Source organism: Penicillium concentricum, assembly GCF_028827145.1.
Source record: "Penicillium concentricum strain IBT 3081 chromosome Unknown utg000004l_segment0_segment0, whole genome shotgun sequence".
Classification (NCBI taxonomy): domain Eukaryota; kingdom Fungi; phylum Ascomycota; class Eurotiomycetes; order Eurotiales; family Aspergillaceae; genus Penicillium; species Penicillium concentricum.
Window position 1 is genome coordinate 858,697 of NW_026622757.1, and position 12,740 is coordinate 871,436.

Consider the following 12,740-nt stretch of genomic DNA (forward strand, 5'->3'; position numbering starts at 1 on the left):
TGATACTATCCAGACTAGCGTGTAGTGGGGGCGGAGCAACACCACCTTCTCAGCCTCAACTTGTCCTTCTATACACCGGGAGTGCACCAAGAAATCATCCAGGATGTTAGATGAACCCATGGACCCAGCTTACATATGGCCACTAGTCTTGCTGGCCGACCTATCTGCACCGAGCCAAGCGATGCTTATTGGGCGTATCCAGCAGACACTCAATGACGACCTCGAACTTCGTTCTGACGACTACTTTGGGGCCGCTTTCCAAGAGGGTGTCACTGAAGTCAAGGTTCGTCCATGGTCCCCACCTCCTCGGCTTCTCGAATCTATTGCTCGACAAGGTCCATGCCGGGATAGCCAAAGCAACCTTCATGCCCTCGCTGTGCTAGCATACCGATCCGGTCGACCAAGAATCATCGTGGCGGATGAAGCGACCAAACGTCAACTATCAGGGAAATATCTGCCGGACGCTGACTTGATGTCAGGCGTCATTTCAATAATCCTCTTATCTACATGTCGTGATACCCAATCAGATAGATTGTCTGTATTCGCAAGGCGTGCTATTTGCTCCGCTCAAAAAGAAATGTTCAATCTCGACGACATAGATTTCCTATGGAGTGACCATGACCCTCAACCAAGCGGGTTCAGATCCGTCCACAAAGCTTGGGGACCTTTGTGGGCTCATGCGATAGGGTGGAGGGGATTGACAATGCATGACCCCAATCAAGAACCATTCACATCCAGACCAGGGGATATAGCAGGAAGAGAGTACTATGCCAACGCGGTGGTGACTACTCTAAGTCGCCATCTACCCATGGAGCTAGCGGTGCAAGTTTCCAATACACACAGCACCCCAATCAGAATGCCTGTGTGGAAACGTCGTCCAGGAAATACGCATCTAGTCATCTTCCTCTTGTATGATACAACAGCACAAGAGCTCGAGAAGACACAGCAAACTTTACAGGAGTCGCTTCCGGCAATGTTTCCCGCCGAGAAGATGGTCAAAAGACTGTCAGAAGGGAAGTGGATCTCTGAGACTGAGCCTTGGTATACCGAGACTCCCGATATGACCCTGGAGCTGATCCCATGGGACCGGCACCGCATGAAGACCCGACTGGATCTCATGGACTTCTGGGAGGAATATCGTCTTTGGGATGCAGAACTAGGGGCAAGACCTGGAATCATGCCTCTGATATTTCTGCGCAAGCCTTTGTCTGATCTCGATGAGGCCCAGTTCAACGTTTTGACCATCAAGTCTGCCTACCCAAGCCCGGTCGCCATGAGACATATGGTATTTGGGGATCTCTGCACAGACATGGAAAGATTTGGATGTGTTGATGCTTATAGAGGAGCTTTTGAGAATGGCCCCCGTAAAAAGGGCGCTGAAGAAGAATTATGGCACCCGGAACAACCCTTCTTCATCAACCCACCCACGTGGTTACCTGCCATCAGGACAAATTGGATTCGAGTTGTGTTTTCCCTCACGAATCAGTTGACCGAAGCCGGAAAACAGAGTCTAAAGGGGATTATGTTAGCATTTGATGAGTCGGATGGATCTGACTCTGAGGTTGACTCCCGAAATGAAGAACCAAGGCCTGAGTATTCATTCATACACTGGAAGAGCGATACTGACATGGTCGATGGAAAGGTGAAAGACATCTGGGACATTGTCCAGGATCTTCACTTATATCCCAAGACCAGCAACACATGCCCACTGTATTTCATTTGTGTCGATCGACAATTTGAAATTGATCAAACGGTCATTCAGATCGTAGCAGACGAGTACAAGTCTGATCCCGGCCATGATCTACTTCATCACTTGCGTTTCCCGGGGTTGAGAGGGTTCAGGTATATGCGTGTCCCGGCTCATTTGGCATACTCTGAGAATAAAAACCGATTGATGGATCATGGAACCCACCTTGAATGGTCAATTTACCGAAGAGAAGGTTGGCCGGCACCGGGGATGTTACCAGATGACCTGCTGGAAGTCGAGGCGGAATATGTTAACGGGGAAGCCTCCCCTTGAGTCTATGGAGATCTTGTATCAATGTTAGAAGGGGCAACACAGCGAATAATGGCGCAAGGTGACTACTTCATAGCCGCAAATATGGCCCTGGAGATAGAAATATTACCTTGCTGACTGGCTGGTTTGTAGCCGTGCCAATAATTATTGATGGTCTGAATATCCACTTTCTGTATTAACTTTATATGCACTTTTCTCTATACTAATGAAACCTTGGAACACTACAAATGCTTCTGAATAACCGTGCAATATAAACATGAGCTAATAAATGCATGAGATCTCCATCGCATCTCCCGGCAAAGACTTTCATACCTCTAGATCTATAAAGGGCAAGGGGTCTGATTTAATTAGCATAGGATATAAACTGATCTGACGTGGTCTGGCAGGATATTTCCTTAAAAGAACGTTCTAGCCATATATCAGGTAGCCTCAATCTCGGCTATTTTAGCGATTTTAGACATGTAGCATCTTAAGAGGTTAAACATACCGATAACTGTCAGCATGCGTGATTCCACTAGTTTTTAGTGCACTTAAGTAGTGATGGCCCTTATAAAATTTCAATATTCATGTTATAACTTTCAACTTCACTACTTCCTATCATCCACCCGACTTTTCATCATACATTTCACAAAAATGAGCTGGCAAGGTACTGACTTACTATTTGATATCTCGAAAAGGGAGCTGATTATATGATCTCAGGCTACGTCGACCAAACTTTGATCGGATCTGGCAAAATCGACAAAGCTGCAGTATTCAGTGCAACGGGAGGTCCTTCTTGGGCATCTAGTGCAGGGTTTAATGCAAGGTTGAATCTGCCATTTGGAGACTATGGACCACTAACATAATTTTGTATAGGTCGAGCAAAATCAAGTCCAAGCTCTTATCAAGGGCTACATCGACCCACGTTTCCTGTCGGAGGGATTCTACATCGAAGAACATAGATATTTGGCTATAAAAGTAGATGATCGGAGCATCTATGGCAGGAGTGTATGTTCTAGCTACCCCTTTGTTTCATCTCGCCATAACAAAGTGTTATAGGGCAAGCAAGGTGTCATCGTTGCGAAGACGAACGAGGCAATAGTGATTGCACATTACTCCGAGACTGTCCAACCCGAAGAAGCTACCAATGTCACCGAGTCACTGGTGAACTACTTGATTAGTGCGGGATATTAGATATATGTCTTTTTAGATAATACATGGTAATTTTCAAGTCCTTTGAAGTTCATATGTCTCAACTTCTCCATGGTTTGGATACAAAATTCAAGACCAGTCAAAAGAACTGAAAATCTCCTTCATCCCAATCAAACCAGAAATGTTCAAGTCTTCCTTTGTCAGAACGGGTTCATCGGCAGTCCAGCTCTTTTCACGAGCTGTCTCCCAGAATTGCAACATAAGGCCAACCTCTCGTCCCCACTTGGGCCATAGATTATCATAGTGATCAAGTGGAACTTGAACATAGTCAGCGGGCTTTCCTGAGACCTGGGACCATAAATCAATAATTTCACGAGTTGTCCTGGTCTCAGACTGCGCTAGAACAATCCTGCCGAATGTGAGCTGAGGTTGGTTGAAGATGGCGAGTGCGTAGATGCCAGTATTGACTTTAGGGTCGCCAACTGTTGTAATAGGGGTTTCGTCTGAAACCGGGAAAAGTTGGACATATTTTCCGCACGTTTGCTGCATAAATCAGTACAATACTCTTTGGGTTGAGGGTTGAACCTACGAGAAGATTTGGGACAATCATAGGCAGAACGATGTTCGTCCCGTAGTATCCAACCCAAAGGAAGGTGGTCTTGCTGAGTAGACCTTTGTCTTGTTTGATAAATTCATCGACCTGGAGTTTTCCCTCAAAGTGAGGTATAGAATGTTTTCCATTCGAGATCTTCACATGGTCGGGAACAGTACTCCATACAAAGTGCTTCAGAGAGGAAGTCTGAGAAGCTGCCTTGGCAAGATTGATGCCTTGTCTAGCTTCGATCTCAATCAGTTCTTCGACACTCTGAGTCATGAAACCAGCCCAGTAATCAGTAACGGCATAAATGGCATATGAACCCTTTTGTTGAGTTAGCTAAATTTCTTATAAGCGTATTAAGAATTATACCTCAAATGCTTTCACTAAGGTGCTCTCATCGTTCCAATCTGCCATCACCATATCGACTCCTTTCGAAACCAGGGCCTTGGATGCATCACTGTTGACATTGCGAGTAACTCCGCGGATCTTCCAGTCACCAGACTTGAGAGCAGCAGCAATGACCGACCCTCCCTGGATGCCCGTCGCTCCAATGACAGTAATAATCTTAGATTCTCTTGTCATGTTGAAATGTGATAGTTTAGGTAAATACTAAATTTGGTGGGGAAGTTATGGATTTATAGGCCACAGTACACGTGTTCATGAGATTCATCAATCCCACATAATAATATATTGGAGAGCTCCACTGGACTGCACTTATTGGGGGGTATTTGATTGACCCCATTCATTATTCTGATAATTCTTTGTTTTAATTTGATAAGGCTTTGCGCTATCACAGACTATATGCCTTAGCGTGAGTATGGCCGATCTGAAGCCTAGGGCATACGTAGAAATCTACCAGTTAAGAGAATCTGGACTACGTATCAGAAAAGTTACTTAGTATTTGTAAACGGAGGACAGGTTTCTTTTTCTGTTTAGTTTTGCCTTGGGCCCTCTACGCAGACTTCTAAGACTCGGGATGCGTTTCTCAGTCGGAGCAAGGTATTGATCCCAACTCTTTCATTGAGTGAGTCTAGTAGGTCGCTCGGGGTCCGCCAGATCCCGGACGTACTCCGCAAGAGGTTTACCAAGCTCCGTTTCATCTAGAACAGCCGTAAGGGACTTGTCACGAATGATGGCCTTGGCTTTGTACTTGTCCTTCTTGAGTTTGGGGAGAAATTTCTTATCCAGAGGCTCTGCGGGGCGCTTTGGGAGCTTCTTGATTTCCCCTAAGCCTGGGTTGGGACCCCGAATTAAACCTGGTTTGGCGAGACTGGTTGCATTAGACTTGTGGATGTGGGTGGACTGGAGCCTTGAGAGGCTTTGCCGGGGTCTTCTCAGCTGGAGTAGCCTGAGTACTAGAGCCCAGTTGGGATGAGGGATTCCGAGTCAGACTAGGGCTTGGATTATTAATGACCTAAGTGTCCTGATCTTGGTTTCTCACTGTGCACATGATATCGGTGCGCCAGCAGAAATTATAGGTGAGTTCCTCGCGATGTTGATCGGCTGGCTCCGCCAATAGGCCGTATTTTCCGAAGGGCACGAAGCGATAGGCATCAATTTTCCCTTCACTTGGGTCATCATCGGAATCCTCGTCCCGATAGAGTGTAACGTTTTGTGGTTCTCTTAGTGATGCAGAAGTTCTCGGTGAGACACGAGTGTAGAGTTGGAAAATGAGGCGTGAGTTTTAGGGTACGAAGGGGCATGCCGCATAGCTTTTAGGGTCGCATGCACTCATTTTAATCTAGCCTGAAAATTTAGGTGCCTCGAATTCTGCAATAAGAAAGCCGGTGTAAGATTGCTGCTGCAGGTTGTATATTGAAACACGTATGCTTTTGTCAATATAATAATCGTGAGAGAAAAGTTCAAAGTAAGAAATAGTGAGAAGACAGTAGATGGTAGATGGTAGAGTTAATATATGGCTAATATATAGTAGTAAACCACCTTGAATGTGGCGATAGATAAATCTATAATATACAGAAAGCTTCCTTTTATAGGCCTACCGGGCGGATTCCGTGCCAGAATAGGTTGATGATTTATACACCGTATGGAGAGGCGTGAAAAACGATCCCCAGTGAAAACCACCGGCAGTTCAAATCCCCTCAGTGCCTTATTTTAAAACAGCACTGCTATTACAAGTGTAGGGGAAAAATTGCGATATAAAGGGTTCATTTTGTGCTAAATTTGACTTATTTGAACACCTGCCACATGAATCCCTTCAGTTCATTGCTGTCTCGGGGATAGTGATTGACAACTAGCCGACCTTTTGATTGATCGACCCTTGCTTCTATCTAGCGTCAAATGGCCACATCTTATCCGCCTTCGCTACTGTCATATCTTCTCCACGATCCTCGGCTTCTTTGGCAGTCTGCATCCATTCATCATACGCTGCGCGATGAGTGTCCTTCGCAGCCTGCAAAAGGATCTTTAAGACTCGTCCAAGATTCGTGACATCGAAGAAGAGAAATTCAGAAGCTCGCCCCCTTGGAGCCGTCTCTCGAAGCAAAACTATGGTATTGAAGCCCTTGGGTGGCGACTCCAAGCTCTTCTGGCCTCAAATGTGCGGCGGGAATTTCCAAAGGTGGGCTTCTTGTGCAGAGACTAGATCTACCTGAGCTAATTGGATCGAAGGTACGATCTGAGGTTTCCAGGCGCCTCAAGGAATGTAGAAAGGCTCTTGAAAGCCTTGGGGCAGAACGTGAGTCCCCTGAGCAGCAAAGCCGATATCTGCTCGAAGTTGTATCAAAGTTCCAGCGCATCACAGAGAACGCTCTCCATACCAATTACGGGTCCCAGGATTCTTTCGATGAATACCATAGCTTAAGACTGGCAACTCTAGTGGCTAACCGAAATGCGCAATTTTCTGACGAAGTTTCCAACAAAGGGCATGTATACTGCTTCAATGCTCATGGCCATGATGACGACTCGGAAAATGATCCCAAAACATCAGTGACCTCCCCACCAAGTTCTGTCGGCGCCCAAGTTGGGGAAGATGAAGATGAGGAGAAAGAAGCCTACGACGACATCAATTCTATACCCAGAAGGAAAATCGATATTTGCCACGACATTGAGGACATTTTGCATGATTGCGTTCAGATAGAGTATTCAAAAACACAAGGTATACTCTCTTGGATCGAAGATCTCTATCTAGAGTCTCGTGGATTTGAGCTAGGAACATTTAGCTCTTCGATCCTTTCCACCGTCATGAAGAAACAATCTGCAAAATGGCCTCCTCTAGCCGAAGGCTACATCTGTGATATAATATCTATCGTTCACAATTTTATCAGCACGGCCTTGAAGATATCCTGTCGCGATCCCATACTACACTCAAATATTCTCACGTTTTTGATGGATGGGCTAATTGAGAGGTATCGGAAATCTCTTTCAATGACGGACTTTCTCCTGAAAATTGAGAGAGAGGGAACACCGATGAGTCAAAACCATTACTTAAATAGCAATTTACAGAAGGGGTAAGTCTAAGACCTAATCTTGAGTTGACTGCGGCTTATTGAGTAACTCGGATTTCAGTCGCCAGGAACGGATTGCGTCTGCTGTTAAGAAGTCTTCATTCTCTGTGGATATGCATGATGGCTCAAAAAGGGATTGTTATCAAGTTTCTGATCTTGTGAGAATTCACCACATGAGTAATTCTAAGCAGACGGTCGAGGATATCCATGACATTTTGAAATCATACTACAAGGTCGCACGAAAAAGATTTGTTGAAAATGTGTGCATGCAGGCGGCGGACTTTCATCTGGTCACTGGACCCGAGGCCCCGATGAATATCTTCTCGCCATCTTGGGTCTATTGCCTTTCTCCTGATCAATTGGAACATATAGCCGGGGAGGAACTGTCCATTCGGAGGAGGCGTCACAGATTGCAGAAGGAGACTCAAGATCTCGAGGCTGGACGAAAAATCCTGCTTTAAATACAGAAATACATTTGGAAATGCATTGGATCGCTTTTTGAAAAATCCGATTATCCCTGTTCAATGAAATAAGAAAGATACAGCCTCAACAAGGGCTAGAGAGTAGAAAATACTTCAGTCTTTCACAACGTCTTTAATTCAATAGAAGCATGTGTACCTAAGATTCCATCTTGGACGTGTAGCTGCTCCCGATATACATGAGATCGTATTCTAGACACACAAACTACCTCGTACATTAATATAGGATTTACCTTAATACCTCACCCATGACGTCTCAGCCTGGCCTGGAAAATTCATATTTTGAAACCACGTCCGATCGAAAAAATATCATAACCAATTTTGCGATATCTGATTTCTGTCCTTGAAGCTGTATCTTGTTTTCAATGCCCTGAGCTTCCTGGTTGTCGCCTATCCATCCAGCGAATTAATATGCTCTCTAATCGTATCCTAATGGCCCCCGGCAAATGTTAGATGAGCAACGCTACATTGAAGACTCGGCTTGTTGGAAAATGCCGCCTCGAATAAAAAATAGCAATCAAGATGTTCAACATGGTTTTAGTCAGCTTCGCAAATTTCGAGAAAGCCTCTCTTTGCATGCTTAGGAGATAAGTGCAATACGTATTGCTCTTGCTGAGAAGCCTCGCGAACGAGAGGTTCAAATGGCATTATTGGCTTAGTAGCTTTCACCGAAACTCTCCAGGATGAGCAATTATCTTTGTCAACATCATCGTGGATTAAATCCCACTGAATGCGAACGTTTGCGGACCCACCAGTTTCTGAAACGCACATTTGGCTCAGCGTACCAGTGACTTTTGAATAATCTAACCACAGGTTGCCGACAGGACCGTGAATACCGTGTCTGGGACTCCAGGTTTCCGAGAAACGAATCTTACCAGAAAAGACACCTAGAAAATCTCCCTCGCGCACGGGGATGATGGAACAGACGAGGAAAGAACTGTCATCTTTCGGCAAGAGGAAGGTAAATGAAGACTTATCTCCGACAGACTCTGACACTGGTTGATTATCGTAGGGTGCGCATACCATATCAGGGGAGAAAGTCTGCAAGCCAATTCCCTTGTAGCTTTCTTCCTCGTTGGAGAAGGCCATTCATTTCTAGCACAGCTCCAGCAGGACTCCTGAACTTTCAGCCTCTCTGACACTTGGGGACTGTCAAGATCGGATAGACGTGCCACATCACCATTACCGAGCCTGAGAAGTCGTTTTTTAGCCGTTCGATGTGAGGTCTATACCGGGCCTCCCACTTCTTAACTATCTCCACAAGGTAGACTGCGACATCGCCCGTCCACGGTGGGCGGTGGGCTATTTGGATTTTCGAGTGCCCGTCTATAACGCCCAAGGCCCACGGGTATACCCATCCCGGGCATGGTACTAATCTTGTCGACTCAACAGGCTGAGACAGTTTCCCGCCTGGTCGGTTCATCGATGTGGAAACGATTGCCCGACTCGTTCGGTTTGTGGGATGGCGGCGAATCCGCAGGTCGGGGATTGACTGATATGCCCGGCAGTCACTTACCCCGAGAGGAGCTGTACAGAGTTGCCGTGGAAATCTCGGATAGCGGGTTTTATTTCCGGGATCAGCATGCTTTTTGTGATGAGGGTATGCGTGAGGTTATGGGGGCGACGGTGGTGGAGAATCAGGTGGGTGCTTTTCTTAATGGTTAGATGGTGGGATTGGACCCGTTTGGGGATATGATATTGTAGATCGTCGGGGCCACTTGTGGGCACAAGTGTTAACATTATTGTCGGGGTTTTTCGGTCTCTGGAATAGTGGATGATCCTCGTTGGATCTTTGGAGTTTCTTCGGACTTGTCTGTCTTCTTTTTTCTAGCTTGGCATGAACCTATTTTAGAGGTCATTATTCAGATCATCTGGAGTTGCATGATGAGAACACAACAAATTTCGGTCAAATGCTGGGTTCAAAGCGCGAGAAAGGGGAAACTCTGCGGAGCACAGAATAGAAGTTTCCCCATGCGACATGGCCCCAACAGAATAACACGAATAAGAGCAATCCACGAGAATATACTCCACTCGTCAGTCGCAGGCGTTTAACTGAATCGATAAATGAGAAACCTGCACTATCGTAGGGTCCTTTAGGGATTCGTTTTCTGCTCTCGCCCACGGGAACACCCATCGATGGGCTGATCAAGTATGGAGTAGTGAAACGAGATTGAACTCGACCTATCAAATCTTGGCTGGGGCTTGAACCTATAAAGGACATTGACGGGCCGTCCGGGACAAGTGCCAATTCGTTGTGGAGTCACTCGCGCACCGTTGTATTGCCAAGTCACGAACAGAGCGTTAAAGCGGGAAATACACGGGCCAATGCATAAATCCCAAGGCACGTGCGGCAACGACAATAAGCAAAGCAGACCGTATGACGATAATATATCACATTCACGCCGTTTGAGACCCGTGCGAAAGAAAAATAACCCCTGTTGCCGCGAACAAAACGGATGTGAAAATCGAAACAAAATCGTTATTGGCTCTCTTGAGATTATTTGACAAGGATTTGAACTCTAGAAGATCGTCGCTAAACCGTGCTAGTGGAGCCTAACTGTACTTTTTTTTAGGACGCTAGCCAGTTAGGGCAATGGTAGTCTCAGTTTGAAGTTCTAACCCCCCCCCCCCCGATGTGCTCATGGAATAGCATCCGGCAGCTCAGAGTGTTCGCCATGCATGATGCGGAACAATGGCTCCCAGACCGTGACAGCCCGCTTTGTGATATGGCCATTTCCAGGCTCGGGCCTTTGGTAGTAGATCAACTTGTGGGCTGAGCACTCTAATAGCTCACCCGCCATGCCAGTCGAGTCTTCTAAAAAGGTTTCGTAGCCTTTGAGAATGGTTTTCACAGGGGCGAGACTAAGTTCCAGGATGTCAGTATTCCGCCATACTACTCGAAGACAAAACAAAATATTACCATTCAGGACTGACAGCGGCAACCATATCAGCTGGCACAATAGGCGTGTTCACAATCCCCGGCAAGACACAATTGATCAAAATATTCTCTTTTTGCTTCAGCAACGGAGCAATGCCCCGTATGAAGTGATTCACTCCAGCCTTGGTGCCACAGTATACTGGATATGACGGATGGGGGAAGATGGAGCCAATACTACCCGTGACGACAATGCGACCACCAGGCTGCGGGTTATGGCGCATGAAATGGATTGCCAGTTGGGTACCATACACAACGCCCTTGTAATTGATATCCACGACAGACAGATCTGGTACCGGTGGGATGTTGTCGACGCTGTTGTTCTTCGAGTCGTAGATGTAGATGGAAGACGTATCGACGATACCGGCATTGGCGCATAATGCATCAATACGTCCCCAGAGCTCATGTACTTTGCGAAATACACTCGCGTACTCGTCGTAGTTGGAGACGTCGGCGGCAAAGAACTGCGCTCTGTCCTGGGGCAGGTCTTTCACGAGGGCTTCACCGGCCTCGCGGCGTCGACCTACACATGCGACCTTCCATCCTTTAGTGCAGAGGTGCTTGGCGAGGTCAAGCCCCATGCCAGACTGTAATGGACCTCTGGTCAGTGACTGATAGTGGGTCCTGTGTAGTCAGTTTCATTGTACTGACAGTGGCACCCGCGACGATAGCAACACGGGTATCAATTTGTGAGCCCATTATATGAGAAGATATGTGGTGATGTTTGATAGTTAATGGGGAAAGAATCATTTTGGGAAAGAAAGACTCAATTCTCCGGGGTTTTATCATATTGTAGTGTTAGCGCGAGAAGATCCATGCCCCTCTCTTCGTATCATGACTATAGCGTGCCGTAAGAGGCTTATTGAAATTGTTTCTCTTTCCATTTCTCCTATTTCGCCCACACAATCCATTGCAGCATGGCTGTAGACACGGAAAAGAGCCCGATACAGGCTGGTTCTTCAACAGGGACACCAAGCTCGCCTTCGACTGTTTCTAATAAATCAAATGAACCGGTTGTCACTTTGGAGACATGGATTGTATCTTCGGTATGTATATGACACGTCAGTCATATTGTGCATTCTAATAGCGCATATAGACTCTTTCTTGTGGCTATGGCCTCTATTTCTGGCCTGTCCCCGTCGTATCAACAATTGACACCATGATCTCTGCTGATATGGGTGATCCGACTGGATATATCTGGCTTGTTCCAGTGCGCAAAGAGTGTTCAAAAGATTTAATGGTTGTGGCATCTCAAGGTGCTGCTGCAATGAAATCATATAGCCCTGCTGTGGTGGCAGTAGTAGAGGCAGCTCTCAGCCAAGCATACTGCAAAGCGATCTTGTAAGCACGCATAATGAATAAGGGAAGGAGCGGCATCTAACAATTTCTTCGGGTGTGGTGGCTAACATGCTGGTGAGAATTATTTGCACTTTAGAAACAAGTCAGGCAAGATGGCTTTTGAGACATATTAATGCATTTGGCCACGATAATAAGGAGAGGTAAGAGCCATTAAACACATCTAAGTCATGAAAGCAATTTGTTTTTCTCATTTTCTTGGTGCAAAGAAATCCAGTTACATTGGGTACTACCGCTAGACAATAGAGATCGGCTAAGAGATACATCCATAGCATAACATTCGTAATTGTGTCTCCATCCATTCTAATTGATTCTCTAGTTTTCCGAGCCATTGACCCCCATCACCCCTAAATCGAATAGTGTACGATCTTCACAAGAGGGCAGCAAAGTGGTGATGTCTTTCGCCATGGTAAGTGATGATTGGCGACCATATCGGGATTCGGGATTCTGTGCGCGGGGATGAAGAACATCAAGCTCTCCACTCAGCTCAGGAAATCGCCAATCAGGATGGGAAAGTGATAAAAGAAGGGTCCCGAGCAACAGGAGTTCATCCATTTCGATGGCATTCGCGACGGGGTAGATTCCATTAGCGAGAACGGATTCCTGGTCATACTCATACGGCATTTGCATACTCGCGGTGTGACGTATACCATAGATAAGCTCATTGGGTTGAACCAAGAGTTTTTCACACTAGGCAGTGCAGAGACGGAAGGATTGTTCCATGGTGGGATGGCAATCTTCCACTAGGGAAAGGCGCTGG

At 46.2% G+C, this 12,740-nt stretch overlaps 10 protein-coding genes across 10 annotated transcripts; 5 read left to right on the top strand and 5 right to left on the bottom strand.

The window, feature by feature from the left end:
• Positions 1-103: 103 nt before the first annotated feature.
• On the top strand, positions 104-2,020 carry N7517_009257 (uncharacterized protein; the record flags this gene model as incomplete). The annotated part of the gene is made up of 1 exon (XM_056726980.1): positions 104-2,020. One exon carries the CDS (start codon positions 104-106, stop codon positions 2,018-2,020), a length of 1,917 nt encoding a protein of 638 aa, XP_056575552.1.
• A 630-nt stretch (positions 2,021-2,650) lies between these two features.
• On the top strand, positions 2,651-3,190 carry N7517_009258 (profilin; the record flags this gene model as incomplete). The annotated part of the gene is made up of 4 exons (XM_056726981.1): positions 2,651-2,663; positions 2,717-2,766; positions 2,873-3,004; positions 3,056-3,190. The coding sequence occupies 4 exons, from the start codon at positions 2,651-2,653 to the stop codon at positions 3,188-3,190; spliced, it is 330 nt and encodes a 109-aa protein (XP_056575553.1).
• An 87-nt stretch (positions 3,191-3,277) lies between these two features.
• On the bottom strand, positions 3,278-4,328 carry N7517_009259 (NmrA/HSCARG family protein; the record flags this gene model as incomplete). The annotated part of the gene is made up of 3 exons (XM_056726982.1): positions 3,278-3,691; positions 3,738-4,067; positions 4,116-4,328. The coding sequence occupies 3 exons, from the start codon at positions 4,326-4,328 to the stop codon at positions 3,278-3,280; spliced, it is 957 nt and encodes a 318-aa protein (XP_056575554.1).
• Positions 4,329-4,763: 435 nt separating this feature from the next.
• Positions 4,764-5,196, bottom strand: N7517_009260 (uncharacterized protein; the record flags this gene model as incomplete). The annotated part of the gene is made up of 2 exons (XM_056726983.1): positions 4,764-5,084; positions 5,188-5,196. The coding sequence occupies 2 exons, from the start codon at positions 5,194-5,196 to the stop codon at positions 4,764-4,766; spliced, it is 330 nt and encodes a 109-aa protein (XP_056575555.1).
• A 1,105-nt stretch (positions 5,197-6,301) lies between these two features.
• N7517_009261 (dynamin) lies at positions 6,302-7,671 on the top strand (the record flags this gene model as incomplete). Its single annotated transcript, XM_056726984.1, has 3 exons — positions 6,302-6,324; positions 6,395-7,213; positions 7,272-7,671. The coding sequence occupies 3 exons, from the start codon at positions 6,302-6,304 to the stop codon at positions 7,669-7,671; spliced, it is 1,242 nt and encodes a 413-aa protein (XP_056575556.1).
• A 555-nt stretch (positions 7,672-8,226) lies between these two features.
• N7517_009262 (uncharacterized protein) lies at positions 8,227-8,778 on the bottom strand (the record flags this gene model as incomplete). Its single annotated transcript, XM_056726985.1, has 1 exon — positions 8,227-8,778. One exon carries the CDS (start codon positions 8,776-8,778, stop codon positions 8,227-8,229), a length of 552 nt encoding a protein of 183 aa, XP_056575557.1.
• A 276-nt stretch (positions 8,779-9,054) lies between these two features.
• On the top strand, positions 9,055-9,354 carry N7517_009263 (Short-chain dehydrogenase/reductase SDR; the record flags this gene model as incomplete). The annotated part of the gene is made up of 1 exon (XM_056726986.1): positions 9,055-9,354. The coding sequence occupies one exon, from the start codon at positions 9,055-9,057 to the stop codon at positions 9,352-9,354; it is 300 nt and encodes a 99-aa protein (XP_056575558.1).
• Positions 9,355-10,328: 974 nt separating this feature from the next.
• Positions 10,329-11,323, bottom strand: N7517_009264 (SDR family oxidoreductase; the record flags this gene model as incomplete). Its single annotated transcript, XM_056726987.1, has 3 exons — positions 10,329-10,551; positions 10,610-11,211; positions 11,276-11,323. 3 exons carry the CDS (start codon positions 11,321-11,323, stop codon positions 10,329-10,331), a joined length of 873 nt encoding a protein of 290 aa, XP_056575559.1.
• A 218-nt stretch (positions 11,324-11,541) lies between these two features.
• Positions 11,542-11,969, top strand: N7517_009265 (Major facilitator superfamily domain general substrate transporter; the record flags this gene model as incomplete). Its single annotated transcript, XM_056726988.1, has 2 exons — positions 11,542-11,670; positions 11,721-11,969. The coding sequence occupies 2 exons, from the start codon at positions 11,542-11,544 to the stop codon at positions 11,967-11,969; spliced, it is 378 nt and encodes a 125-aa protein (XP_056575560.1).
• Positions 11,970-12,295: 326 nt separating this feature from the next.
• On the bottom strand, positions 12,296-12,604 carry N7517_009266 (uncharacterized protein; the record flags this gene model as incomplete). The annotated part of the gene is made up of 1 exon (XM_056726989.1): positions 12,296-12,604. The coding sequence occupies one exon, from the start codon at positions 12,602-12,604 to the stop codon at positions 12,296-12,298; it is 309 nt and encodes a 102-aa protein (XP_056575561.1).
• Positions 12,605-12,740: the final 136 nt, after the last annotated feature.